Genomic DNA, 24,515 nt, shown 5'->3' on the forward strand with positions numbered 1-24,515 from the left:
TTGCATCATATTGATAGGTTGAAACATTTCAAGTAAAGGCAACATACCAAGCAAGACATTTAATACAATAATTATGCATAATTACAAAAGGTACTTACTTAGTATTTCAAATAATAATTAAAACACTATTATAATCATGGAAGGCAAAATTACACATGGTACTACACAGTAAAGATATATATATATATATATATATAGTGTATAGAAAAGTATGTCCAAATTAGTGGATTCGGCAATTTCAGCCACACCCGTTGCTGACAGGTATATAAAATCAGACACCGCCATGCAATCTCCATAGACAAACATTGGCAATAGAACGGCCTTACTGAAGAGCTCAGTGACTTTCAACGTAGCAGATAGAATGCCACCTTTCCAACAAGTCAGTTTTTCACATTTCTGCCCCGGTCAACTATAAGTGCTGTTTGTATTTATTAAGGATCCCCATACTCTTCCAGTGGTCATACGCAATTTTAAATATTACATGACATTTCATAAGACTTTATACAATACATTAAGTGTTCCTTCGGGCCACTACTCTACCATCAAATATCTACAATACCTGTTATTGTGAAATGGAAACGTCTAGAAGCAACAACGGCTGAGCCGCAAAGTGGTAGGTCAAAAAACAATTCCAATGGGACTGCCGGGTGCTGAAGTGAATCTGTCCTCGGTTGCAACACTCTACCGAGTTCTAAACTGCCTCTGAACGCAACGTCAGCACAATAACTGTTAGTCAGGGGCTTCATGACATGGGCCGTACACAAGCCTAAGATCATCATCGGCTGGAGTAGCTTAAAGCTCGCTGCCAGTGGAAACGCGTTCTGGAGTGATGAATCACACTTCACCATCTGGCAGTCCGACAAACTAATCTGGGTTTGGCGGATGCCAGGAGAACGATACCTGCCCGAATCTATAGCGCCAACTGTAAAGTTTGGTGGAGGAGGAATAATGGTCAGGGGCTGTTTTTCATGGTTTGGGCTAGGTCCCTTTGTTCCAGTGAAGGGAAATCTTAATGCTACAGCATTCTAGAAGCTTCTGTGCTTCCAAATTTGTGGAAACAGTTATGGGAAGGCCCTTTGCTGTTTCAGCATGACAATGCCCCCGTACATAAAGCAAAATCCATACAGAAATAATTTGTTCGAGATCGGTGTGGAAGAACTTGACTAGCCTGCAAAGAGCCTTTACCTCAACCCCATCTAACACCTTTGGGGTGAATTGGAACGCCAACTGCAAGCTAGGCCTAATCACCCAACATCAGTGCCGACCTCACTAATGCTCTTGCGCCTGAATGGAAGCAAGTCCCTTCAGAAATGTTCCAACATCTACTGGAAAGCCTTCCCAGAAGAGTGGAGGCTGTTAAAGCATCAAAGGGGAGGACCAACTCCATATTAATTCCCATGATTTAGGAATGAGATGTTTGACCAGCAGATGTCCACCTCCTTTTGGTCATAAAGTGTATGTCATGTCAAACTACACAATTGTGCCCAGTAATCTGTGTTTCCTAGCCTGATCCTAGATGTTTGTACTCTTTCCCACTCCAATTATTTGACTTGACAATGAGTGACAAAGAGGTGGCATGACAGCACAGCATAGGCTGGCACTCAGGTTACAGTCATATCTGTTTGCTAAATAAAACTTAAAAACCATGAAGAAGGCAGGATGTTGCTTTCAACATCAGAGACAAGCAGCCTTACATACATCCATGTGAACCATACTGTAGTCATCACTCTATGATCGTCTCAATAAAATAATACAGTACATCACTTATTAAAATAGACAATCCTTTTCATTATAAGATATCAATAAAATAACAAATGTACCTTGAACCAGTAGTTCCATTTGTAGAAGTGTATTTCATTTAACTTTTTTGAAAAGTCATTCACACAATATACCCTATCTACCGTATGTGTACAGTATAGAAAGAAATCCACAGATAAAGGTTTAACTTAAAATGTTCTGCACAATATGGTCAGTTTGTAAAGTGCAATGGCAAAGTAAAATCATAAAGGCTTGAAGTCATACTTTCTTAGTATAATAAATATATTCCATTGTTTGGAGTCCCTCGTGGTAGTGTATGTGCATGTTTGAGATGGACTACTTTGCAGTCGGACGGCGTAGAATCACTGATCTACAAATCACACTTATTATATGTGATCATGATTGGTGATTCTGCGCCTCACCACGCTCAAACTGATCCCGTCAAATTAACTGATAGTCTGTACTGGTGAGGTGGTTTTCACTGTCCTTGCAGGTAGTGGAGGGTTGGTGAGGGGTACTGTACAGCTACGTGGTGATGGTGCTCCTGTCCCCTTCCAGCCAGTACTCTTCAGTCTGCATCTCAGTGAGGCGAGACACTGTCCTTTGGAAGGCAAAGATCTCCTCTGCTCCACTGAAGATAGACAACTCACTGGCTGCATCCTGATCCAGGAACAACACATGAGGGTGTAAATGCATTCAATAGAAAAACACCATTAGTGAGAGTGTTTGGTATTTTCCTAAAGCCTGAGAACAAAGCAGTTTTGGAGAGAAGCTGAGAAGTCAACAAACAGAAGGTCATAGTGTACAAAACATTGGGAACATCTGCTCTTCCATGACCAGGTGAAAGCTGTGGTCCCTTACTGGTGTCCCCTGTTAAATCCACTTCAATCGGTGTAGATCAGGGGGCTCCAAACATTTCTAGCATGATTAACTACTTTTTAAAAAATAAAACATGTCGCAAGATACTTTTCCAGCTTTCAAATAAGCACATTATTCTCTTCTCCAGTGTCTTTAGTGTACCAGAGAAATTAGTGCACTATGTACTGTCAATATACCTGGTAAACTAAATGGTTAATAAACCACTAAGGGGCCCTATAAAATCTGTGATTTCCCCCATCCCCAAAATTGTTTTATCATTTTCCCAAATTATGTTCTCAGTTGTATTTTTTTTTTGTCTTTCACTCTCAAAATTACAATTGTTCATAGAGAAACAACAAAATAGAATGTTCTATCTTTGTTCTGGAAGAAATTCCCCTTAAATTGTGCATCTGGCCCTTTAATTGTGCATCTAGTGAGCAAAAGAATATGCCTTCTAAGGCGCCAGTAGAGTGATGATTCTGTATTGCTACTGCTCATTTAATGGGAAAGTTTGAAAATAACAAATAATAGATACAAATGATATTTGTTAATGACAGTTTACGGTGGAGTACTTGAAAATCACATATACTTTCAGAATTGTTTGGCGAGCTACTCAAAGGTGGGCTGCGGTTAACCTTTTAGGAGACCCCTGGTGTAGATGAAGGGGAGAAGACAGGTTAAAGAAGGATTTTTAAGCCTCGATACAATTGAAACATGGATTGTGTATTTGTGCCATGTAGAGAGAGGGTGAATGGGCAAGAAAAAAGACTTAAGTGTCTTTGAACGGGGTATGGTAGTAGGTGCCCGGCACACCAGTTTGTGTGTGTCAAGAACTGCAACTCTGCTGAGTTTTTCCATGCTCAACAGTTTCCTGTGTGTATCAAGAATGATCCACCACCCAAAGGACCTCCAGCCAACTTGACAACTGTGGGAAGCATTGTAGTCAACATGGGCCAGCATCCTTGAAGAAGGCTTTCAACACCTTGCCCCAACAAATTGAGGCTGTTCCGAGGTAAAAAATGGGGTGCAACTCAATATCCTTATGCTTCGTACACTCAGTATATTGTAGGTCATGTACTCTCTACCTAAGTTAGAGATCAAGAAAATAATGTTGGGAGTATTTGGCTTCAATTTGTACCTTTTTTAGGTTGAGATCATCCATGAGTTCATGATGGTGGTGTTCGTGATCTCCGTCGTGTACAAAGATGTCATCCAGAGGGTGATCGGCCAGAATCACCACTCGTACCTGGGGGACCCAGGATGAGACATTTACTGACAGTGGTTGTTCTCATCAAGCCTGGTCCTAAATCTGGGAACAGGCTAGTTTTTAGCAACTCAAAAAAAAGTGCATCCAACAATGCTAATCACAAAACCTCAGCGGTACGTATAAAAAGCACACTCATATCAAAGGATAGTCTCAAAAAACAATCGCAATGTGTTACAATAATAGAAGATGTGAGATAAGAATTTATGGAGCAAAGACAAAAGTTTCCTTATAAACCATACTATATTAAAATGATCCAGCCTCGAGCTTAGAAATAAAGCCCTCTGTTTCAACCTCCCTGTATGAGTATGCTTGTTGATTTGGTTTCTTATTAGGTGCAAATAAATAACATAAATGAAAACTAAGTGGTCTGTAATGTTACCTTGTGTTCATAGAAGGCATCGATAAGCGTGATCAAGCGTCTCGCTTGAGTCTTCTTGTTCATAGTGAGCAGGGGAATGTTCCTGATGAATACAGTATCAAACTGCCTGGAAATCTCCAAGTAGTCACTGGCACCCAATGGCTAGAATACAAAACACATCATGTATAAGTATGCCCCTTACAGTACAGGGAGTGCATACATACAGTGAGTTCCGAAGGTATTGGGACAGTGATATGTTTTGTTGTTTTGGCTCTGTACTCCAGGACTTTGGACTTGAAATGATACAATGACTACGAGGATAAAGTGCAGACTGTCAGCTTTAATTTGAGGGTATTTACATCCCTATCGGGTGACCCGTTTAGAAGCTACAGCACTTCATTTACTCTCCCCATTCTATGGAACCAAAAGTATTGGAACAAATTCACTTACATGTATCAAAGTAGTCAAAAGTTTAATATTTGGTCCAATCTTCTTAGCACACAATGGTTGCATCAAGCTTGTGACTCTACAAACTTGTTGGATGCATTTGCTGTTTGTTTTGGTTGTGTTTGACTATTTTGTGCTCAATAGAAATGAATGGTACATAATGTAGTGTCATTTGAGTCACTTTTACTGGAAATAAGAATATATGTTTCTAAACCCTTCTACATGAATGTGGATGCTACCATGATTACAGATAGTCCTGAATTAAATGGTAAACAATGAGTGAGAAAGTTAGGGGGGGGGGGTATGATATTTGTGCATCTAACTGTCTCGCTCATCATTATCCGTAATAATGGTAGCATTCAGATTAATGTAGAAGTGTTTAGAAACATATTATACTCTTATTTACAATAAAAGTGACTCCAAAATGACAATACATAATTGACCATTCATTTCTATCGTTCACAAAATAATCTGGGTTAAAAAAAAAAGTGCGGTAATTTCTAAACGTTTGACCTGAGATGGATTTTTTTTATTTAAATATCCTCAAATTAAATCTGACATTCTGCACTTTAACATCATAGTAGTACAGAGCAATAACATCACGTGTCCCAATACTGTTGGAGCTCACTGTATTTAGTATGCCTATGTGATCCCTGTGGGAATTGAACCAACAACTCTTACCAACTAAGTAACACAGGACGTACAGTCAAACGTACAGTCTGCTGTGGTCACTTACTCTATCACACAGCTCCTCGAAGGTACAGTCTGCTATGGTCCCACAGGTTTTCATAAGACTGACCTCCCTGGCTAGCAGTTTCAGAGTCCTTGGCCGTGTTACTAGAGAAAGAAAATGAACATCTGGTTCAGCTAAATTACAAGTAATAAACTCAACATGATGGAACACAATGAGGCTCAATATATTATTAAGTATACCATTAATACAGAATGTTGTGTTCATATCATGCACCTATAATTATAGACCGCTCCACCGATCCCTCTTTATCTACACTCAATGACAACATAAGCATCTTACTGTCGTTCTGTTTGAAGGCCAGCTCGTCAAACAGCTTGTCCAGTATTGCCTCAACACAAGGTTCACTCGAGCTGTGTCGAAAAAGGGTAACATAGCAAAAAATGATGAACCACATTATTTAATACATGAAACTATACTGATCAAACACAAATTGGCTTGAAAGAAAGAGTTACATATTAAAATAAATACTACCAAATATAACCTAGTAATTTGAGTATTGAAATGCCTCATTGCTGTATCCATGGTTTGTACCATGCAGTTCTTACAGGAAGTACAGTTTCCCAGCTGAGGGTCTGTTTCTTCTGCGGTAGTCTATCCCAGAGTCCAGACGAAGCTCTTGGCAATAGTTCTGCATGAAAGAGGCAGACTACCGTAAGACAAACCTTGCCTGTATGTTTTCAAATCAAATCACATTTTATTGGTCACATACACATATTTAACAGATGTTATGGCAGGTGTAGCGAAATGCTTGTGTTCCAAGCTCCAACAGTGCAGTCGTATCTAACAATTCACAACAATACACACAAATCTAAAAGTAAAATAATAGGATTAAGGAATATATAAATATTAGGATGAGCCATGTCAGAGTGGCATTGACTAAAATACAGTAGAATACATGTCTTATATACAAAATAAATCAGAAATGTATTTCTTATTTACCTTCAACACAGCAATAAATGGCACAAAGTTGACCCTCTGTAGTCCGTTCTTGTACAAATCTAGAAGAGAGGAATAGGTCTGGTTAGATCAGTATAGATTGTCCTCTATGGATTGTGCTGAACGCAGCTCAACAAGGTATTTGTTTTGTGATGTAATGTTCTACTTGCCCTCTGGGGGCCGGTTGGACGTCGCCACGACAACAACCCCATTCTTAAAGAGGTTTTCAAAGAGCTGTTTCAGAATCATGGCATCTGCAATGTCTGTCACCTGTGGAATGAATTTTCAACAAATTCACTCATATTGTTCTATCCTGTTATATTTTCATGCGTCCAAAACTGGGAACCATGCATAGAATAGAACTATTAGTCCAACTCTAAAACAGGCTTTGGCTAAAACAGGATTCCTCATTATCACATCCATACATTAGCTAACGCTATTCAGATGATTTTGTACAATTATAACATGAAGGTATAACAGTAGTTATAAGTGATCAGTAAGAGGAATATCCCCCAGACCTCACCTGAAACTCATCAAAGCACAACAGACAGGCCTCTTCACTGATCTCCTCTGCTATTGGTGCAATCGGGTCATAGACTTTAGCCATCCTCCCAGCTTTCCTTTTTGGCAGGCTCTTTTTAAGGCGATGTATCCCTAAATACAGTAAGTAAAAGAACAAAGATTGAGTCGACTCTGGACCCACTCATAGATCTCAGTTCAATCAATCTGAATCTATTGCTCAACTCATTATTGACATTAAGTATGATCAACAAGTCATGTCAAATGGCCATTTAGCGACACAACTTAACCTACTATTATGTACATCTAACATGAAGCCGTGGAAATGGACCCTCTTTTTCTTCTCTGTCTCCACGTAGGAGTAGAACATGTCCATAACCATCGTTTTCCCTGTGCCTATAAATAAAACAGAGAAAAACTTAAAGATAATTCATTGTTTCAAATGTGCAATGTAGTCAAAAAGGGAAATATCATAAATGTAATGCTAAAGTGGCAGCACAAAGATGGATATTATAGAGCTACTACTTACCAACATCTCCATAGATGTAGTACCCTTTTGGGGGCTTTGGCTTAGAGAAAAACTGTAAAATAAAATAGAGTGTTCAATGTATTGTGAGTCTGTGTGAATATAGGGTTAACTATAGATTATAGTCTATACTTTATTTAATGTGTTTTGACAGTGGTAAAAATCAAATAATGTATTATGGACATCAGTATGAACATGCATAGAAATCAGATTACCTTCGAGAAGAGGGACGTAGGCTGGTTGTTGTAACCTCTTAGGGTTTTGTGCATTTTATCCAAGGTCTGAACCACGGCTTTTTGATGTGGGTCCTCTTGCAGCGACTCATCCCTGACCAGACTGTTGTAGTGCTCCAGTGGTCCGCTGTACGCTGCGGCAGCATTGCTGTCTTCTGCAGCCGGCTGGGGGAGAGCATCCGTCGAATAGCCTGAGCAGTAGAAAAGATCACGGAATCGGAATTATCGGTACATCCTGAAGCTGTATTAGTACTAGAACTAGTTAAATAATTAGCGAGACCACATGTGGCGGTTAAGGTGCTAATAGCAGAAACGTAACGTTATTCATTTAGCGAGCAAACTGTCCAAAGCCAAAAGGTTGTCAGCGATTCGATATTCCTTCGTCTCTAAAGGTAAGTTGTGTAAGCACCGTAACAATGTAAGTAGCTATCTAAAAATGCAATTATAATAATGGCTGATTGGCGCATAGGTTGCTAGATAATTCGCTATCTAGTCTAACTAGACAGGCCATGAATATAATTAAGTTTGACAGCTGACACTAGCGGTTTAGAGAAGTTAGCTATGCTAACTAACTGTCAGTACTCATTTTGAACAACACACAGCAGTCAATCTAGCTCTTGCCTCACCAAAATAATATTCTCACCTCGTCTGGAAATGTTAGTCACACTGTTACATATCGTTTTCGAGGAATAGTACTGATCTTTCAGTAGAAATCTAATGATGGGTGACACCAAGGGCGACATCTTTGACGACAACATGAACGTCGCCATTTTGGCTTCAATTCCAACTTTATTGAACAAGGCGGAAATGCACAAAACGATTCTGAAGTGCGTCAGGAGAGGGCAGTAGTAAAAGAGAGAGGCCCAACTCGGCGGAAAATGTGTCCCTCCTGCAGGTGGCACTCTTTTCGTTGTTTTGTCCACCAAGAAAATAGTTTGAAAGTGAGAAATCAATGAGTGTCGAATTTGGTCAACAAAAATTAATGATTTATTTTATCACATGAGGTTTATTTGATAAAATATCATTTTTGTAATGCTTAAAGTTGCTACGAGTGTACTGATATAAGTAGGACTCGTGATATCACGGCAACGGCAACAAAAACACTAACTTTGAAATGTCTCCAGATGGATATTCAGCCGGAATGTATATTTGGAGCCAGATAGCTGCTGTATGTTAGGATTGTAAGAAAGTCCATACCTAAATTGTTAAGATCGTAAGAAAAGCCGTGTGTGAAACATGAAACGTAACCATTAAATTAGATCTGTAAAATGTACAAACCCTATGTTACGACTATGAATTAACATTTACACATACAATTCTTACTTTACGTCTCCCTTTACTCAGTTACAAATATTTTTTATACTTACAAACCTTTGTCGGGAATGGAAAGGACATGAACTGAACGTAGCTAGTCAATCAAGCAACTGTAGCCCAGACTTTAGTTGTTTTGCAGCAGACAAAATAAAAGTCTTGAGCTTGATTTAGAATGACGTTCAATAACAAAAAAATTAAATTTCCACCAAAAATGACATACCCAAATATAACTGCCTGTCGCTCAGGACCTGAAGCAAATGATTGATACTATTTGAAAGGAAACCGTTTGAAGTTTGTGTAATTGTGAAATTAATGTAGGAAAATATAATACATTAGATCTGGTAAAAGCCAATTTTTTTTCCATCTTTGAAATGCAAGAGAAAGGCCATACTTTCAGTTGAATAATTACATTACTACAGAATATTTTGTATCAAGTCTGCCCCGAGTTTGCCCAAATGTGCCGAATTGTTACATTGTCAAGTACAGAACTATAGATAACATACAAAAATGCTATGGTATTAAAAAATAAAAGTTTACACACTCCCAGGAATGTCATACATGATGGATCATTAGCTTATACACTAACTTTCACACATCTAGATGGCCGGGCGGGGTGGGTGTGAAGCCAGAGACAGCGGTGGGGTCAAACTGTAGACCCCAGTTCCCGCATTTGAACATCACAATTGATTTTATCAAACAAAATGATGCTATATTTTATCTCTGGGACCCTTAGGATGACAAATCAAAGCAAGATTACTGAATGTAAGTACATTATTTACCTTCAGAGGTGAATGTATCAATCCAGTTGCTGTGATCATTTTTGTTGTTGTTGTGCACTCCTCAAACAATAGCATGGTATTTTTTCACTGTAATAGCTACTGTTAATTGAACATATTAGACATGTCTATGTCCCGGAAAGATAGCTGTATACAACGTCATTCTAGTCACATTAGCACACGTTAGCAACAACCGTCCAGGTTTAGGGATACCCATCCCGTAGTTTGGCCGCCGGCCAAACTGAGCAATCGTGGGAGAAGGGCCTTGGTCAGGGAGGTGACCAAGAACCCGATGGTCACTCTGACAGAACTCCAGAGTTTCTCTGTGGAGATGGGAGAACCTTCCAGAAGGGCAACCATCTCAGCAGTACTCCACCATGCCACACCAGCACGCCACTCCTCAGTAAAAGGCACATGACAGCCCGCTTAGAGTTTGCCAAAAGGCACCTAAGGACTCTCAGACCATGATAAATAAGATTCTCAGGTCTGATGAAACCAAGACTGAGCTCTTTGGCCTGAATGCCAAGCGTCACGTCTGGAGGAAACCTGGTACCATCCCTATGGTGCAGCATGGTGGTAGCAGCATCATGCTGTGGGGATGTCTTTCAGTGGTAGGGACTGGGAGACTAGCCAGGATCGAGGGAAAAATGAACGGAGCAAAGTACAGAGAGATCCTTGATGAAAAACAGCTCAGGACCACAGACTGGGGCCAAGTTTCATTGATGACCTACGTTTTAAGATTATCCTACCAATGGGACATCAAAAACTAACATCTTATATTTCACCGAGACGTGGCTGAACGATGATATGGACAATATAGACCTAGCGGGATGTTACATGCACCGGCAGAACAGAGACGCTACCTCTGGTAAGACGAAGGGTGGGGGTGTGTGTCTATTTGTCAATAACAGCTGGTGTGCGATGTCTAATATTAAAGAAGTCTCGAGGTATTGCTCGCCTGAGGTAGAGTACCTTTTGATAACCTGTAGACCACACTATCTACCAAGAGAGTTCTCATTTATATTATTCGTAGCCATCTTTTTACCACCACAGAACGAAGCTGGCACTAAGACTGCTCTCAACCAACTCTATAAGGCCATAAGCAAAGAAGAAAAGGCTCACTCGGAAGCAGCGCTCCTAGTGGCCGAGGACTTTAATGCAGGCAAACTTAAATCAGTTTTACCAAATTTTTACCAGCATGTCACGTGCAACCAGAGAAAAAAGATTCCTTGACCACCTTTACTCCACACACAGAGATACATACAAAGCTCTCCCCAACCTCCATTTGGCAAATCTGACCATAATTCTATCCTCCTGATTCCTGCTTAAGCACATTCACATCAGGGTATATCTTCTGTAGCTCAGTTGGTAGAGCATGGCGCTTGTAACGCCAGGGTAGTGGGTTCGATTCCCGGGACCACCCATACGTAGAATGTATGCACACATGACTGTAAGTCGCTTTGGATAAAAGCGTCTGCTAAATGGCATATATTATTATTATATTATATATAGAGCAGTTTTGGCCACCTGGCTCGCTGCGAACTGTGTGAAGACCATTTCTTCCTAACAAAGACCGTAATTAATTTGCCATAATTTTACGTAATTATGACAACATTGAATGTTGTGCAATGTAACAGCAATATTTAGACTTAGGGCTGCCACCCGTTCAATAAAATACGGAACAGTTCTGTATTTCATTGAAAGAATAATAAACCTTTTGTTTTCGAAATTATAGTTTCTGGATTTGACCAGCTTTTTTACATGGCACATATTGCACTTTTACTTTCTTCTCCAACACTGTTTTTGCATTATTTAAACCTCCAATAATCGGTATTGGTATCAGCGTTGAAAAATCATAATCGGTCGACCTGTTCATTGACTACAGCTCAGCGTTCAACACCATAGTGCCCGCAAAGCTCATCACTAAGCTGAGGACTCTGGGACTAAACACCTCCCTCTGAAACCGGATCCTGGACTTCCTGACGGGCCGTCCCAGGTGTTAAGAGTAGGCAACAACACGTCTGCCATGCTGATCCTTAACACTTTGGCCCCTCAGGGGTGTGTACTTAGTCTCCTCCTGTATTCCCTGTTCACCCATGACTGCGTGGTGAAGCACGACTCCAACACCATCATTAAGTTTGCTGACGACACAACAGCGGTAGGCCTGATCACCAACAACGATGAGACAGGCTATAGGGAGGTGGTCAGAGAACTGGCAGTGTGGTGCCAGGACAACATCCTCTCCCTCAATGTGAGCAAGACAAAGGAGCTGATCGTGGACTACAGGAAAAGGCGGGCCGAACAGGCCCCCATTAACATCGACGGGGCTATAGTGGAGCGTGTCGAGAGTTCCAAGTTCCTTGGTGTCCACATCACCAACGAACTATCATGGTCCAAACATACCAAGACAGTTGTGAAGAGGGCATGACAAAACCTTTTCCCCCTCAGGAGACTGAAACGATTTGGCATGGTTCCCCAGATCCTCTAAAAGTTCTACAGCTGCACCATCGAGAGCATCCTGACCGGTTGTATTAGCGCCTGGTATGGCAACTGCTCGGCATCTGACCATAAGGCGCTACAGAGGGTGGTGCGAACGGCCCAGTACTGCCAAACTTCCTGCCATCGAGGACCTATACAATATGGCGGTGTCAGAGGAAAGCCCATAAAATTGTCAGAGACTTCAGTCACCCAAGTCACAGACTGTTTTCTCTGGTACAGCATGGCAAGCGGTACCGGAGGGCCAAGTCTAGGACCAAAAGGCTCCTCAACAGCTTCTACCCCCAAGCCATAAGACTGCTGAACAATTTAATAAAACCGCCACTGGACAATTTGCTTTGACTTTTTTGTACACTGCTGCTACTCGCTGTTTATTATCTACGCATAGTCACTTCACCCTCACCTACATGTACAAATGATCTCAACTAACCTGTACCCCGCACACTGACTCGGTACCAGTGCCCCCTGTATATAGCCTCGTTATTCTTATGGTGTTACTTTTTATTTTAGTCAACTTGGTAAATATTTTCTTAACTCTTCTTGAACTGCACTGTTGGTTAGAAGTATTTCACGGTAAAGTCTAACTTGTTGTATTCAGAGCGACTGACAAATAAAGTTGGATTTGATTGAACATCTCTGGAGAGACCTGAAAATAGCTCTGCAGCAATGCTACCCATCCAACCTGACCGAGCTTGAGAGGATCTGCAGAGTAGAATGGGAGTAACTTCCCAAATACAGGTGTGCCAAGCTTGTAGCATCATACCCAAGAAGACTAGGGGCTCAAATCGCGGCCAAAGGTGCTTCAACAAAGTACTGAGTAAATTGTCTTAATACTTATGTAAACGTGATATTTAGGTTTTAATTTTTTTTTTAAATAAACCTGTTTTTGCTTTGTCATTATGGGTTATTGTGTATAGATTGAGGAGCGAAAAAAACATGTTAATCCATTTAAGAATATGCCTGTAACGTAACCAAATGTGGAAAAGTCAAGGGTTCTGAATGCTTTCCAAATGCACTGTATTTGTCATCTAGTGACGACATGTCTTTCATGTGCATATGACAAATTAACAAACAAACTTGACGAAAACATTCCAACGGTCAGAACTGGGTCGTTCCACAAAATGAGTGTCCTTTGATATGTTAAGTAGACATTTTTACAAATGTTTAATTTTAAAATACTTTTATATGAAATGAAGTGCCCTTTGGTGTAGTCCACATGGAGAATTCAATACTTCTAATTGTCAATATGAATGAAGACTTGCTAAAGTGCATTTTTAGTAATTTATGAAAGTAAATTATTTATTTTGTGTCTAGTGATTCATTTACATCTGTCTATAATTTCAAGGTCAACCCTGTTACGTGAACTGAACTCTTGTTTTAATATGGTCAATTTCAAAAGAAACATTGAACATCTAATAGTCAAATCATAGTGTAAAAGTAGGTGAGCTGGTTCTACTTTGGCCATTTTCTGGTGTTTTGTGGTGAAAATGAGCGTAACATCAACCCTGTTACCTACCCATAGATAGACAGGCTAGACTTATTTGAACAATTTCATTTGTTTTTGTGAATCTTGCATTCAGTTGCCCCTCCTTGTTGCACACCACAAGCTTCCATTCCCTGTGTCACAAGGGGATTCATGGCTGATTTTAACTAGTAATTACCAGTTGGAGGGCCTTCCAAATGGATTTTTCCCAGATGTGGTAGTATCCCACTTGGTCACAAACAAACGTAACACCACTAACCATCCATTGTAGAGCCGTATAATATCACTCATTGGAAGTACAAGACCTAGACTGTCACAACTTCCACCGAAGTTAGTCCCTCTCCTTGTTCGGGCAGCGTTCGGCATTACTGGTTTTCTAGCCGCCACCGATCCACTTTTCATTTTCCATTTGTTTTGTCTTCATTGTACACACCTGATTTCCATTCCCATTATTAAATGTTCCTTATTTAACCCTTTGGTTCCCCATGGTTTTGTGCGTGTTTGTTCGTTGTAAGTTGGTCTGTATTTGTGAGCTTGATTATTTTCCTTCTTGGAATATTTTATGTTTTGAGTAAAGTTACGTGAATTACTCATCTCTGTGTCCTGCGTCTGACTCCGCCTTACCTGCTACACCTAGACGACTTACATAGACCTACACTTTGACATACTGTGGAGTACGATGTATAGTTTTTGATTAAATCGATATAAAATAAGATAATACAAATAGATTTTTTTCATTTTTTCATTCAGCTGGAGAGGCACTTACTATAGTTTTTTGTTTTTTTTACTCTCAAGATGGGAAAATATTACCGCATGCCAAAAGTTTGCAAAGCTGTTACCAAGGCAAAAGGTGACTATTTGAAGAATCTCAAATATAAAATATATTTAGACTTTTTTTGGTTACTACATGATTCCATGTGTTATTTCATAGTTTTGATGTCTTCACCACTATTCTACAATGTAGAAAATAGTAAAAATGAAGAAAAACCCTTGAATGAGAAGGTGTGTCCCAACTTTGGACCGGTAGCATATGCACACACTCAATACTTAATTAATTTCCTATTGTAGTTAGCGGTTGGTTTGAGGATGTCTTCTGTACTCATTATTCATCCTCCCAGTTTTGAGGGAAACTGACTCAAGCGGCAAAACATGAGAGTTACAGCCACCATGGTGTTACAGGCTTGTTACCATGACAACAGTAGAACGTTTCTGGCAGAGACACAGACACACACACACACACACACCATTACAGTGGAATCTGCCCTGCTTGGATATTCCACTCTGCGTTGCGGTTCAAGAGATTTAGAAGCAGGCAAATACACTCAGACACAGACAGAACAGAGGAGGATTCAGTAGGAGATCAACTGAAAAGGGATATACTCTCCAATCCTCATTCTTTCTGATGGTGTGTGCATATTGGCTATGTCTTCTCTTCCTATTTTTCATTGTCTTTGTCTGCATGAAGGAAGGATGAAGCATGCTGCATGCTACTGCTATAGTCTGACCACTGTTATAATTTAGCAGTGCCTGTGTGCATAGCCTTCTGTGCTGTGTATATATGAGACATGTATGTATAATTTTTTTTTTCATCAGTAGGATGGCACTTGAGGCTGCTGCTTTTTTAAAGATTAGGGTGAGCACTGTCATCGTAATGGTAGTTCATAGCTGTGTAGTGAAATCAATTCCTCCCTCCCTCTGCCACTGCTGAATGCATTAGTGTAATGAGATGTCTGCAGCCAGCCAGCCAGCCTGTGTGCCGTGCAGCAGCAGCAGAGACGAAGGGAGCAGGGAGAAACACGTACAGTACAGCAGCTATAGGCAAAATGGCTTTCACAGCCTGCTGAGGGAGTGTGCTGTGCATAGAACCTTCTCCTGCGGATCTGGACTCTAAAAGGGATCGAAGAAGGGAAGAGCTTGCTTCTCAAGCGTTCTAGATCAGAGGAGATCAGGTAACGGAGGCGCTGGTAGACAAGCAGCCAGAATGTTGGGGCTCACAATGAAGATAGGATGGACTGGGTGGTAGAGCTGTTCCATCAGGGGGAACTTGCTTTAGGCATTGTTGCCTTTTGTGTTGTCTGTTTTTTTAGTGTTCAACTCAATTTTCTGTAGCTGGCTGCATTAGTGCCCTGCAGCAGAATGTCTTGCAGGCTCTTCTGTTTACTGTTGTTGTGGTTAATGTTATGTGACAGCATCTTTTTTTCCACATCCGCCTCTGTAGCTGGATTATGGAGGCACAATGTAAATAGATTCTTATGTAGCATGTGTATGTTTGTTATATGTGAAGAGATGATTGATTCTATGAAAGAACAATGTTGATGTACGACGTGTGCACTAACAGTGGTTTAGATTACAAGCCATGCAGTCTTAAATTATTATTATTGTATCTCCCTTTGTGTTTCCCTCCTTCCTGTATGTCTCCCTGCAGCTCCAATGAGTGTACTTGCAGCAGCACAGAAAGCAGACAACAACAGTGAAATGCAGTCGCCTGCAGTGTCTCCTTCCTTCCTCCCCAGCCAGCCAGGAAAGATTCCCGGCAGGAAGAGAGGGAGACCCCCACTTCATCGCAAGATGGATTTTCCAACCCACTACCCTGATTCCCTTCCTCCTCTCAAAGTTCCCAAGAAGAGGGGGAGAAAGCCTGGCTTCAAGGTCAGTGTCAGGGATGGGAAGGGAGGGGAATAGAAGAGGAGGGTATGGGATGGGATGGGATGGGGGGAAAGAGAGGGGAAGGGGGGTGGCAATGGGGATGCAGTGTGTTTAAAAATGCATATGATGATGTAGCAAGACAGACCCCATTTCATTTATATTTAGTGGGGGTCATATTTGTCTGAAAAAGACTTAACATGAGGTAGGTTTGTTTAATTGATTAGTATTCTGATTGGCCACTGTGTATGCCTAGCAAAAATGTCTGCATTGTTTAAGTGATTGGTGAGTGTCGCAATAAGAATAGGGAATATTGTGAATAATTTCATAAAAAGTGATTTTATTTACACTGAACAAAAATATAAACGCAACATGCAACAATTTCATAGATGTTACAGTTCATATGAGGAAATCGATTGGCCCTAATCTATGGATTTCACTTTACTGGGAATACAGATATGCATCTGTTGGTCACAGAAACCTTTTTAAAAACTGGGCCTCACAATGGGCCTCAGGGACTCGGCAATTTGAATGCACAAAAATACATTGACATCGATAAAATGCAATTGTGTTCGTTGTCTGTAGCTTATGCCTGCCCATACCATAACCCCACCGCCACCATGGGGCACACTGTTCACAACGCTGACATCAGCAAACTGCTCACCCACACGACACTATACCCATGGTCTGCGGTTGTGAGGCTGGTTCGACATAGTGCCAAATTCTCTAAAACGATGTTGGAAGCGGCTTATGATAGAGAAATGACCATTTAATTCCTCTGGCAACAGCTCTGGTGGACATTTCTACAGTCAACATGCCAATTGCACACTCCTTCAAAACTAGAGATATCTGTGGCGTTGTGTGACAGAACGACACATTTTAGAGTGGCCTTTTATTGTCCCCAGCACAAGGTGCACCTGTGTAATGAGCATGCTGTTTAATCAGCTTCTTGGTATGCCACACCTGTCTGGTGGATAGATTATCTTGGCAAAGGAGAAATTCTTACTAACAGGGATGTAAACAAATTTGTGCACTAAATTTGAGAGAAATAAGCTTTTTGTTGGATATTTTATTTCAGCTCATGAAACATGGAACCAACACTTTACATGTTGCGTTTATATTTTTGTTTTGTGTACAAATTGCTGTACACGTACAATACCAGTCAAATGTTTGAACAGACCTACTCATTCCAGTTTTTTTTCTACATTGTGGAATAATAATGAAGACATCAAAACTATGAAATAACACACATGGATTCATGTAGTAACCTAAAACATTTTGAACAAATCAAAATATATTTTATAATAGAGATGGTTCAATGTAGCCACCCCTTGCCTTGACAGCTTTGCACACTCATGGCATTCTCTCAACCTGCTTCATGAGGTGGTCACCTGTAATGCATTTCAATTAACAGGCGGACCTTGTTAAAAGTTCATTTGTGGAATTTGTTTCCTGCTTAATGTGTTTGAGCCAATCAGTTGTGTTGTGACAAAGTAGGGGTGGTACACAGAAGCTCTATTTGATAGCTCTATTTGGTAAAAACCCAAGTCCATATTATGGCAAGAGCAGCTCAAATAAGCAAAGAGAAACGACAGCCCATCATTACTTTAAGACAAAGTCAGTCAATCAGGAAAATGTCAAGAACTTTGAAAGTTTCTTCAAGTGCAGTCGCAAAAACCATCAAGCACTATGAGGAAACTGGCTCTCGTGAGGACCGCCACAGGAAAGGAAGACCCAGAGTTACCTCTGCTGCAGAGGGTAAGTTCATTATAGTTAACTGCACCTCAGAGTGCAACACAAGTACATGCTTCACAGAGTTCCATTAACAGACACATCTCAACATCAACTGTTCAGAGGAGACTGTGTTAATCAGGCCTTCATGGTCGATTTGCTGCAAAGAAACCACTGCTAAAGGACACCAATAAGAAGAAGAGACTTGCTTGGGCCAAGAAACATGAGCAATGTAAATCTGTCCTTTGGTCTGATGAGCCCAAATTTAAGATTTTTGGTTCCAACCGCTGTGTAATTTCTGAGACGCAGAGTCGGTGAACGGATGATCTCCGCATGTGTAGTTCCCACCGTGGAGGAGGAGGTGTGATGGTGTGGGGGTGCTTTGCTGGTGATACTGTTGGTGATTTATTTAGAATTTAAAGCACACTTAACCAGCATGGCTTACCACAGAATTCCGCAGCAATACACCATCCCATCTGGTTTGTGCTTTCATTTGTTTTTCAACATGACAATGAACCAAAACACACTTCCAGGCTGTGTGAGGGCTATTTGACCAAGGAGAGTGATGGAGTGCTGCATCAGAAGACCTGGTCTCCACAATCACCCGACCTCAACCCAATTGACCCCAACCCAAATGGTTTGGGATGAGTTGGACCGCAGAGTGAAGGAAAAGCAGCCAACAAGTGCTCAGCAAATGTGGAAACTCCTTCAGGACTATTGGAAAAGCATTCCTCCTCATGAAGTTGGTTGAGAGAATGCCAAGAGTGTGCAAAGCTATCATCAAGGCAAAGGGTGGCTAATTTGAAGAATCTCAAATATAAAATATATTTTGATTTGTTTAAACTTTTTTGGTTACTACATGATTCCTTATGTGTTATTTCATAGTTTTTATGTCTTCACTATTATTCTACAATGTAGAAAATAGTAAAATTAAGAAAAACCCTTGACTGAGTAGGTGTGTCCAAACGTTTCGTTTGAGGTTTATTGTTTTGTTTTGCTGTGAGTTTCACTTAGTAATAAAAAGATGTCCATTCATTCCAACGATCGTGACAGTTAACTAATGCAAATTGCGAACCATAATATTCTAATAATCATAGTACTACTACTAATAATAATATATGCCATTTAGAATACTTTTTATCCAAAGCTACTTAGTAATGTGTGCGTACATTTTATGTATGGGTGGCCCCTGGAATCGAACCCACAACCCTGCTGTGGAAGCAACATGCTCTACCAACTGAGCCATACAGGATAATTTTAGACTATTGTTGCTACCTAAAACTGGAATAAAATGCCATTATTTACAAGTGATCCATTTAAACTGTGTACAAATAACCCTGTAGATATTGAGATCCTAGCCTTGTGTCTCCCTGCAGCTGAAGCCCAGGATGGTGATGACTCCCCTGGCCATCTCTCCTCCCAGCAGCACCCCAGAACCAGACATGAGCTCCATCCCCCAGGATGCTGCGACCATCCCCCACTCTGCCACGCCCCAGGTGCTCACAGGTAGGCCACTCCTTTTCGATCCCTCCTATTGTGTTCCCTGCAGTGTTTATCTACATAAACAAGCAGGGTAACATGGGTGTCTCTCTCTCTCTCTCTTTGTGTTCCCTGCAGTGTGTATCTACATAAACAAGCAGGCCAACATGGGTCCTAACCTGGATAGGAAGAAGCTGCAGCAGCTCCCAGATCATTTTGGGCCTGACAGGCCTTCCGTGGTGCTGCAGCAGGCTGTCCAGGGGTGTATCGACAGTGCCTTCCAGCAGAAAGCTGTGTTCACTCTCCTCACACAGGGCTACGGAGGAGAGAAAATATCAGGTATAACATAAACCCACAGATTGTATGTAGTGTAACTGAGATTTCTGTTTTTATATTCATTTATTTCATTAGTAGAACTAGCCCGTAGGGAAATAACAGAAATTGGCATACACTCATTTGATAATCTAATAACCATGAGGTATCCTTCCTGTCTCATGTCCATTCACCCGCTGAATGACTCACATAAACAATCCATGTCTCAATTGTCGCAAGGCTTAAAAATCCTTCTTTAACCTGTCTCATTCCCTTCGTCTACACTGACTGAAGTGGATTTAACAAGTGACATCAATAAGGGAGCAAAGGTTTCACCAGGATTCACCTGGTCAGTCTGTGTCACGGAACGAACAGGAGTCCTTAATGTTTTGTGTACTCAGTGTAGAGAGCAATACTTTTGACCAGGGCCCATAAGGCTCTAGAATAGGGTGACATTTGTTGCTTTGAGACATGGCTGTAGAGATGTGTCGCCTAGGGCAAGGTTAACTGCAACAAGCTTTACTACAATAGGAAATCAACAAAGTTTCTAGGTTAATCAAGTGTTCCTTTTGATTTCCAGCCACCTTCGATGGGAAGCAGCACCTTCTGAGTCTGCCTGTGGTCAACAGCGTTGGCTACGTGCTACGCTTCCTCAAGAAGCTCTGTCGTAGTTTACACTGTGAAAACCTCTTCAGCGACCAACCAATCACCCAGCATAATGCCTCCTACCAATCAGAGGGTAATGTACTGTCGTTTATTCAATTACATTCAAAATACTTTATTTATCCTACAAGGGGCAATTATGTAGGCAGGAGTGCAGATGTGATGCATTGTACATTACTTCTTAGAAAACACAGTCCTGTAACTTAACAAGAGCCTCTGAAAAAATGTCCCTCTGAAATATAGTGGGCTCAGTTCCCCAAATATTGTACTATATTACTTCAGATTGCACATGGAAGCACAGAATGACAATTTGTGAAATACACATCATTTGGTGTTTTACTTGTGTAATCCCTAGTAATCCATTATCAAAATCCCTGTATTCCTACCCAAACAGCTGAGACCTCCATGCCAGAAGACTACCTAGAACACTCCCATGTCCCCCAGAAATATCCTAGGCTCAATTCCCCAAACATGTGCGTTTGTTGCTTCGGATTGGACAATTAAAGCACAGAACGGCATTTTAAATACATATTTCAAAGACTTCAGCTTCTATCCAAAAGTGATTCAAAGTATCGCAAATATTTTTTTACTAATGTAATTTCTTTCCATCCATTTCACAGCTGAAACCTCCATGCCAGAGGAGTACCTTCTGGACCCGTCAGACAAACGCTACTCAATGGACCCAGGTGACTCCGCCTTTAGTGCCATAAGCTCCTCCTACTCATCCAAACCGTCCTATGGGTTTCGCTCCTCGCAGCAATTCCCCAACAGCTCCTCCCCCATGGGCATGTGTAGACAGACGTCTAGTCCAAATACTTTCCTGGAAGGTAACAGGATAGGTAAGAGACTGGAGAGTGGAGACTAGAGTTGCAAAATTCAGTTAATTTTCCCAAAATGACCAGGTTTTCCTGCTTATTCCCTTCTGATTCCGGCGATCTTCCAACTGGGTTTTGTGGAAAACCTGGGGATTTTGGGAAAGTTTGTTTCTTGCAATAATCACAATGCCTTAACCAGGTAAAATAGACCCGTAGTGAAATCTTTATTCTGTACCTATCTGTCTCTTTTCTCATCCAGCGTACAATCCATCTCAGGACTCCCAGGAGTCCAAGGTGCCCCCCAGTAAGGACCCTTCCACCTGGAGCGTAGAGGACGTGGTGTGGTTCATCAGAGACGCTGACCCCCATTCCCTGGGCCCTCATGTGGACATATTCAGGAAGCATGTAGGCTACCCCTGTGCTCACTCTTAATTAATTAATATTTTGATACCTTGCATCCTCTCTCCTCACCTTCTCAAAACGCCTTGGATGAGACGGTCAGGGGGGAGGAACAGAGGAAGGAACCTTGGACCTTCTCCTCCAATATAGTTGAGAAGGAGGCGAGGAGACTGGGTGAGAGGAATCACAGAAAATCTCAATGAAATTGAGGCCTGCCCACTGGGCAAAACCTGGTTGAAGAAACATTGTTTCCACGTCATTTCAACAACTGCAGAAAATGTGCCGACATTAAATCAACGTGGAAAACTGTTTGGATTAGCAACAAGTCATCAGTTTAAGGGATTTTTTAAAAATGCTACCAACTTGCAACCTAAATCCAATGACATGGTCACTTTTTTTTGGTTGATTTCACGTTGAATTCACGTTAGTTGACAACTTAACCAAATGTAAATCAAAACTAGATGTTGAACTGACATCTGTGTCCAGTGGATGGATCTGCAACAGTGATCAGATTATATCTGGATGTGATGTTTTGTGAAATACTAACCAGGATTTGGGTCACTTCTTCTATTTTAATTCAGTCAATTCAGTAAACAACACTGATACACGTGTATGATTAGTTTACTTGTGGAGATATAACCTGACTTTCTTTCCCACAGGAGATAGACGGCAACGCGTTGTTACTTCTAAAGAGTGAGATGATCATGAAGTACCTAGGACTGAAGCTGGGGCCAGCCCTGAAGCTCTGCTATCACATCGACAAACTAAAACAAAACAAGTTCTGAATCTGAACATTTTTTCACTTCATCAATCTGTGGGGACCCAACTTTGTGGATGCCTCCCAAATGGCACCTTTATACAGTGCACTACTTTTGACCAGAGCACTAAGGGTCCTGTTCCAAAGTAGTACACTATATAGAAAATAGGGTGCCATTTGGGATGCTATATTTGACTCATTATTTAGCATTTTCAGATGCTATGTAGCTAATGAAAAAAAATGTATTCTGACAGAATACATCGTTTTGGGATATTCTAGTTTTGATGTTGAAATAACTTTTTGGTTTATACAGATGCCACAATATGCAAATTCTGGAATGCATAACTGATACACTGGCAGACAATATTGGGAAAAGTAGACTATATTACTTCGAGGATACAGTTGTCCCATAAATGAGTTTATAATGTGCCCAAAGCATATAGCAAGTCACATTTATGATCTGTTGAGAAGTGTGAATTATTTTAGATAAACTATTATTTATACTTGGTCTTCTAAAAACGTAGTTAAGGCCTCACAAATGTGTGATAAACAGATAAAAATTGTCCCATATTGTTTTGATTCTATACCCTCACAAAAGTTATTTGAATGTGTCATAGGGTTGAAGCTACAGATACAGTTCCACATAATGGTTTTTCAAGTTCTATACACATCAATGTAAACTCATATTGTGAAGCATGTGATTAGAAACAGGAATTTAAGCCCATGTTAAACATTATTAAACTGTTTTTTTTTACACAAAATAATGTCAACTAAACTCAGTGCAGAAATACAAATGACTTTGCATATTGTTTTACATACTATTTTGATAGAATTGTCCAAAAAAAATGTTTGCGCTCAAATACATGACAATGAGCCATTTCTAGTTGAATATACCAGATTGTCAAATAATTATCATCGCCAGACACCTCACAAATTCGTTGAAACTTGATTGTGTGGATATTTACTATATAAATGTTTTACTATGTTATCCTACTTGAAACAGATTTGGAGAGCATAAGGGATGACAACACTCACCGGGAAAAATGTCTAAGGACCTACAGTATTGGGTTATGAGGCCATATAGCATTGCTTGTGTGTGCCAGTTTGGCAGTATGTGTACATTTTAGTAACCAGTGTATGTGAATGCTGCTGTATATGATTACATGTTAGCCATGCCAAGTCAAATCAAGCTGGGACGATGTCTTTTATTTTGAAAATCATGTTGGAAAGATGTACTGTAAGTCAGAGAATGACCAATGTATGGATGAGTTTACTTGTACTGGTGCTAAAAGAAATTCTCAATGTATTGAATATCTCATGTTTGCTTTTGTGTTGTGAGTTTTAAATGGAAAACACTCAAATGTGTGTATTTAACCTGGCTGTGTATCCTAAGTATTAAATTAAGAAAATATTAAGGGGACAAGGTATGGTTTGAGGAGCATCTTTCTTTGTGATATCGACCAATTTACAGAATGAAATGAAGCTTAGGATTCATGGAAAAATAAGAATTAAACGTTACCAAATGTGTCCACATGGTGACACAATCATATGTTAATTCAGATAGTTCTGCTCCCTCCTGATGCAACATGATTTATTACAGGCTACTTCAGTATATTTGAATTAGTCAAACAGTATATATAGCCTATCCTTTTTTTACAGCCATGTTTGCATTGGAAATTAGGCTACATAGGCTACATGCAGAAATCGTTGCAAATGTAGAATGGGGCAACATGCCTTACTGCAGTAGGCTTTGCAGGGGCATGTAAGTGGTATAATCTGATTGAATATAACTGTTAAAGTGTAAATATTTACTGAATATTCCATCATGATACATAGCCCTTCAACAATACCAAATAAAAGCCCCCATTGTAAAATACATATTTAATTATGCTGGATGTGCTTATTGACTGGTTTTGGTCACCTCAGTCATAATTTATCCATACACCTACCTATCCAATAAATGTAATTATTTGTGCTAAAAGAGAACACGA

The 24,515-nt window shown here is 40.5% G+C and overlaps 3 protein-coding genes across 7 annotated transcripts in view; 1 reads left to right on the plus strand and 2 right to left on the minus strand.

Annotated features, from left to right (window-relative positions):
* The window catches only part of LOC118362833 (sodium-dependent multivitamin transporter-like), a 90,280-nt gene that overhangs the window by 6,704 nt on the left and 59,061 nt on the right, over positions 1-24,515 (minus strand). The gene's annotated exons all lie outside the window — the stretch shown is intronic.
* On the minus strand, positions 1,834-8,453 carry afg1la (AFG1 like ATPase a). Of its 3 annotated transcripts, none has more exons than XM_052486535.1 (13): positions 8,300-8,453; positions 7,639-7,847; positions 7,427-7,478; positions 7,192-7,293; positions 6,902-7,032; positions 6,549-6,648; positions 6,382-6,440; positions 5,988-6,070; positions 5,722-5,792; positions 5,425-5,525; positions 4,263-4,403; positions 3,755-3,862; positions 1,834-2,418 (listed from the first exon to the last, which is right to left on the minus strand). In XM_052486535.1, exons 1-13 carry the CDS (start codon positions 8,424-8,426, stop codon positions 2,284-2,286), a joined length of 1,419 nt encoding a protein of 472 aa, XP_052342495.1. In that variant the 5' UTR covers positions 8,427-8,453; the 3' UTR covers positions 1,834-2,283. The 3 variants fall into 3 exon arrangements, with proteins under 3 accessions (XP_052342495.1, XP_052342496.1, XP_052342497.1); XM_052486536.1 differs by lacking the exon at positions 1,834-2,418 and adding an exon at positions 2,425-3,541; XM_052486537.1 differs by lacking the exon at positions 1,834-2,418 and adding an exon at positions 2,425-3,618.
* scml4 (Scm polycomb group protein like 4) lies at positions 7,789-24,381 on the plus strand. 3 transcript variants are annotated; one of them, XM_035743476.2, is made up of 8 exons: positions 7,789-8,048; positions 16,151-16,374; positions 19,476-19,605; positions 19,717-19,917; positions 20,471-20,629; positions 21,174-21,392; positions 21,628-21,773; positions 22,427-24,381. In XM_035743476.2, exons 2-8 carry the CDS (start codon positions 16,156-16,158, stop codon positions 22,550-22,552), a joined length of 1,200 nt encoding a protein of 399 aa, XP_035599369.1. In that variant the 5' UTR covers positions 7,789-8,048; positions 16,151-16,155; the 3' UTR covers positions 22,553-24,381. The 3 variants fall into 3 exon arrangements, with proteins under 3 accessions (XP_035599369.1, XP_035599370.1, XP_035599371.1); XM_035743477.2 differs by lacking the exon at positions 7,789-8,048 and adding an exon at positions 14,977-15,130; XM_035743478.2 differs by lacking the exon at positions 7,789-8,048 and adding an exon at positions 15,386-15,674.

This window comes from Oncorhynchus keta, chromosome 29, assembly GCF_023373465.1.
Source record: "Oncorhynchus keta strain PuntledgeMale-10-30-2019 chromosome 29, Oket_V2, whole genome shotgun sequence".
NCBI classification, from domain to species: domain Eukaryota; kingdom Metazoa; phylum Chordata; class Actinopteri; order Salmoniformes; family Salmonidae; genus Oncorhynchus; species Oncorhynchus keta.

Coding starts and splice junctions, on each gene's coding strand:
- afg1la (XM_052486535.1), bottom strand. CDS start 8,426: ATGGCGACGTTCATGTTGTCGTCAAAGATGTCGCCCTTGGTGTCACCC. Junction 6,441..6,548: donor GTCCAACCGGCCCCCAGAGG/GCAAGTAGAACA, acceptor CCTCTCTTCTAG/ATTTGTACAAGAACGGACTA. Junction 6,071..6,381: donor CATTTATTGCTGTGTTGAAG/GTAAATAAGAAA, acceptor TCTTTCATGCAG/AACTATTGCCAAGAGCTTCG.
- scml4 (XM_035743476.2), top strand. CDS start 16,156: ATGAGTGTACTTGCAGCAGCACAGAAAGCAGACAACAACAGTGAAATG. Junction 16,375..19,475: donor GGAGAAAGCCTGGCTTCAAG/GTCAGTGTCAGG, acceptor GTCTCCCTGCAG/CTGAAGCCCAGGATGGTGAT. Junction 21,393..21,627: donor CCTGGAAGGTAACAGGATAG/GTAAGAGACTGG, acceptor TTTCTCATCCAG/CGTACAATCCATCTCAGGAC.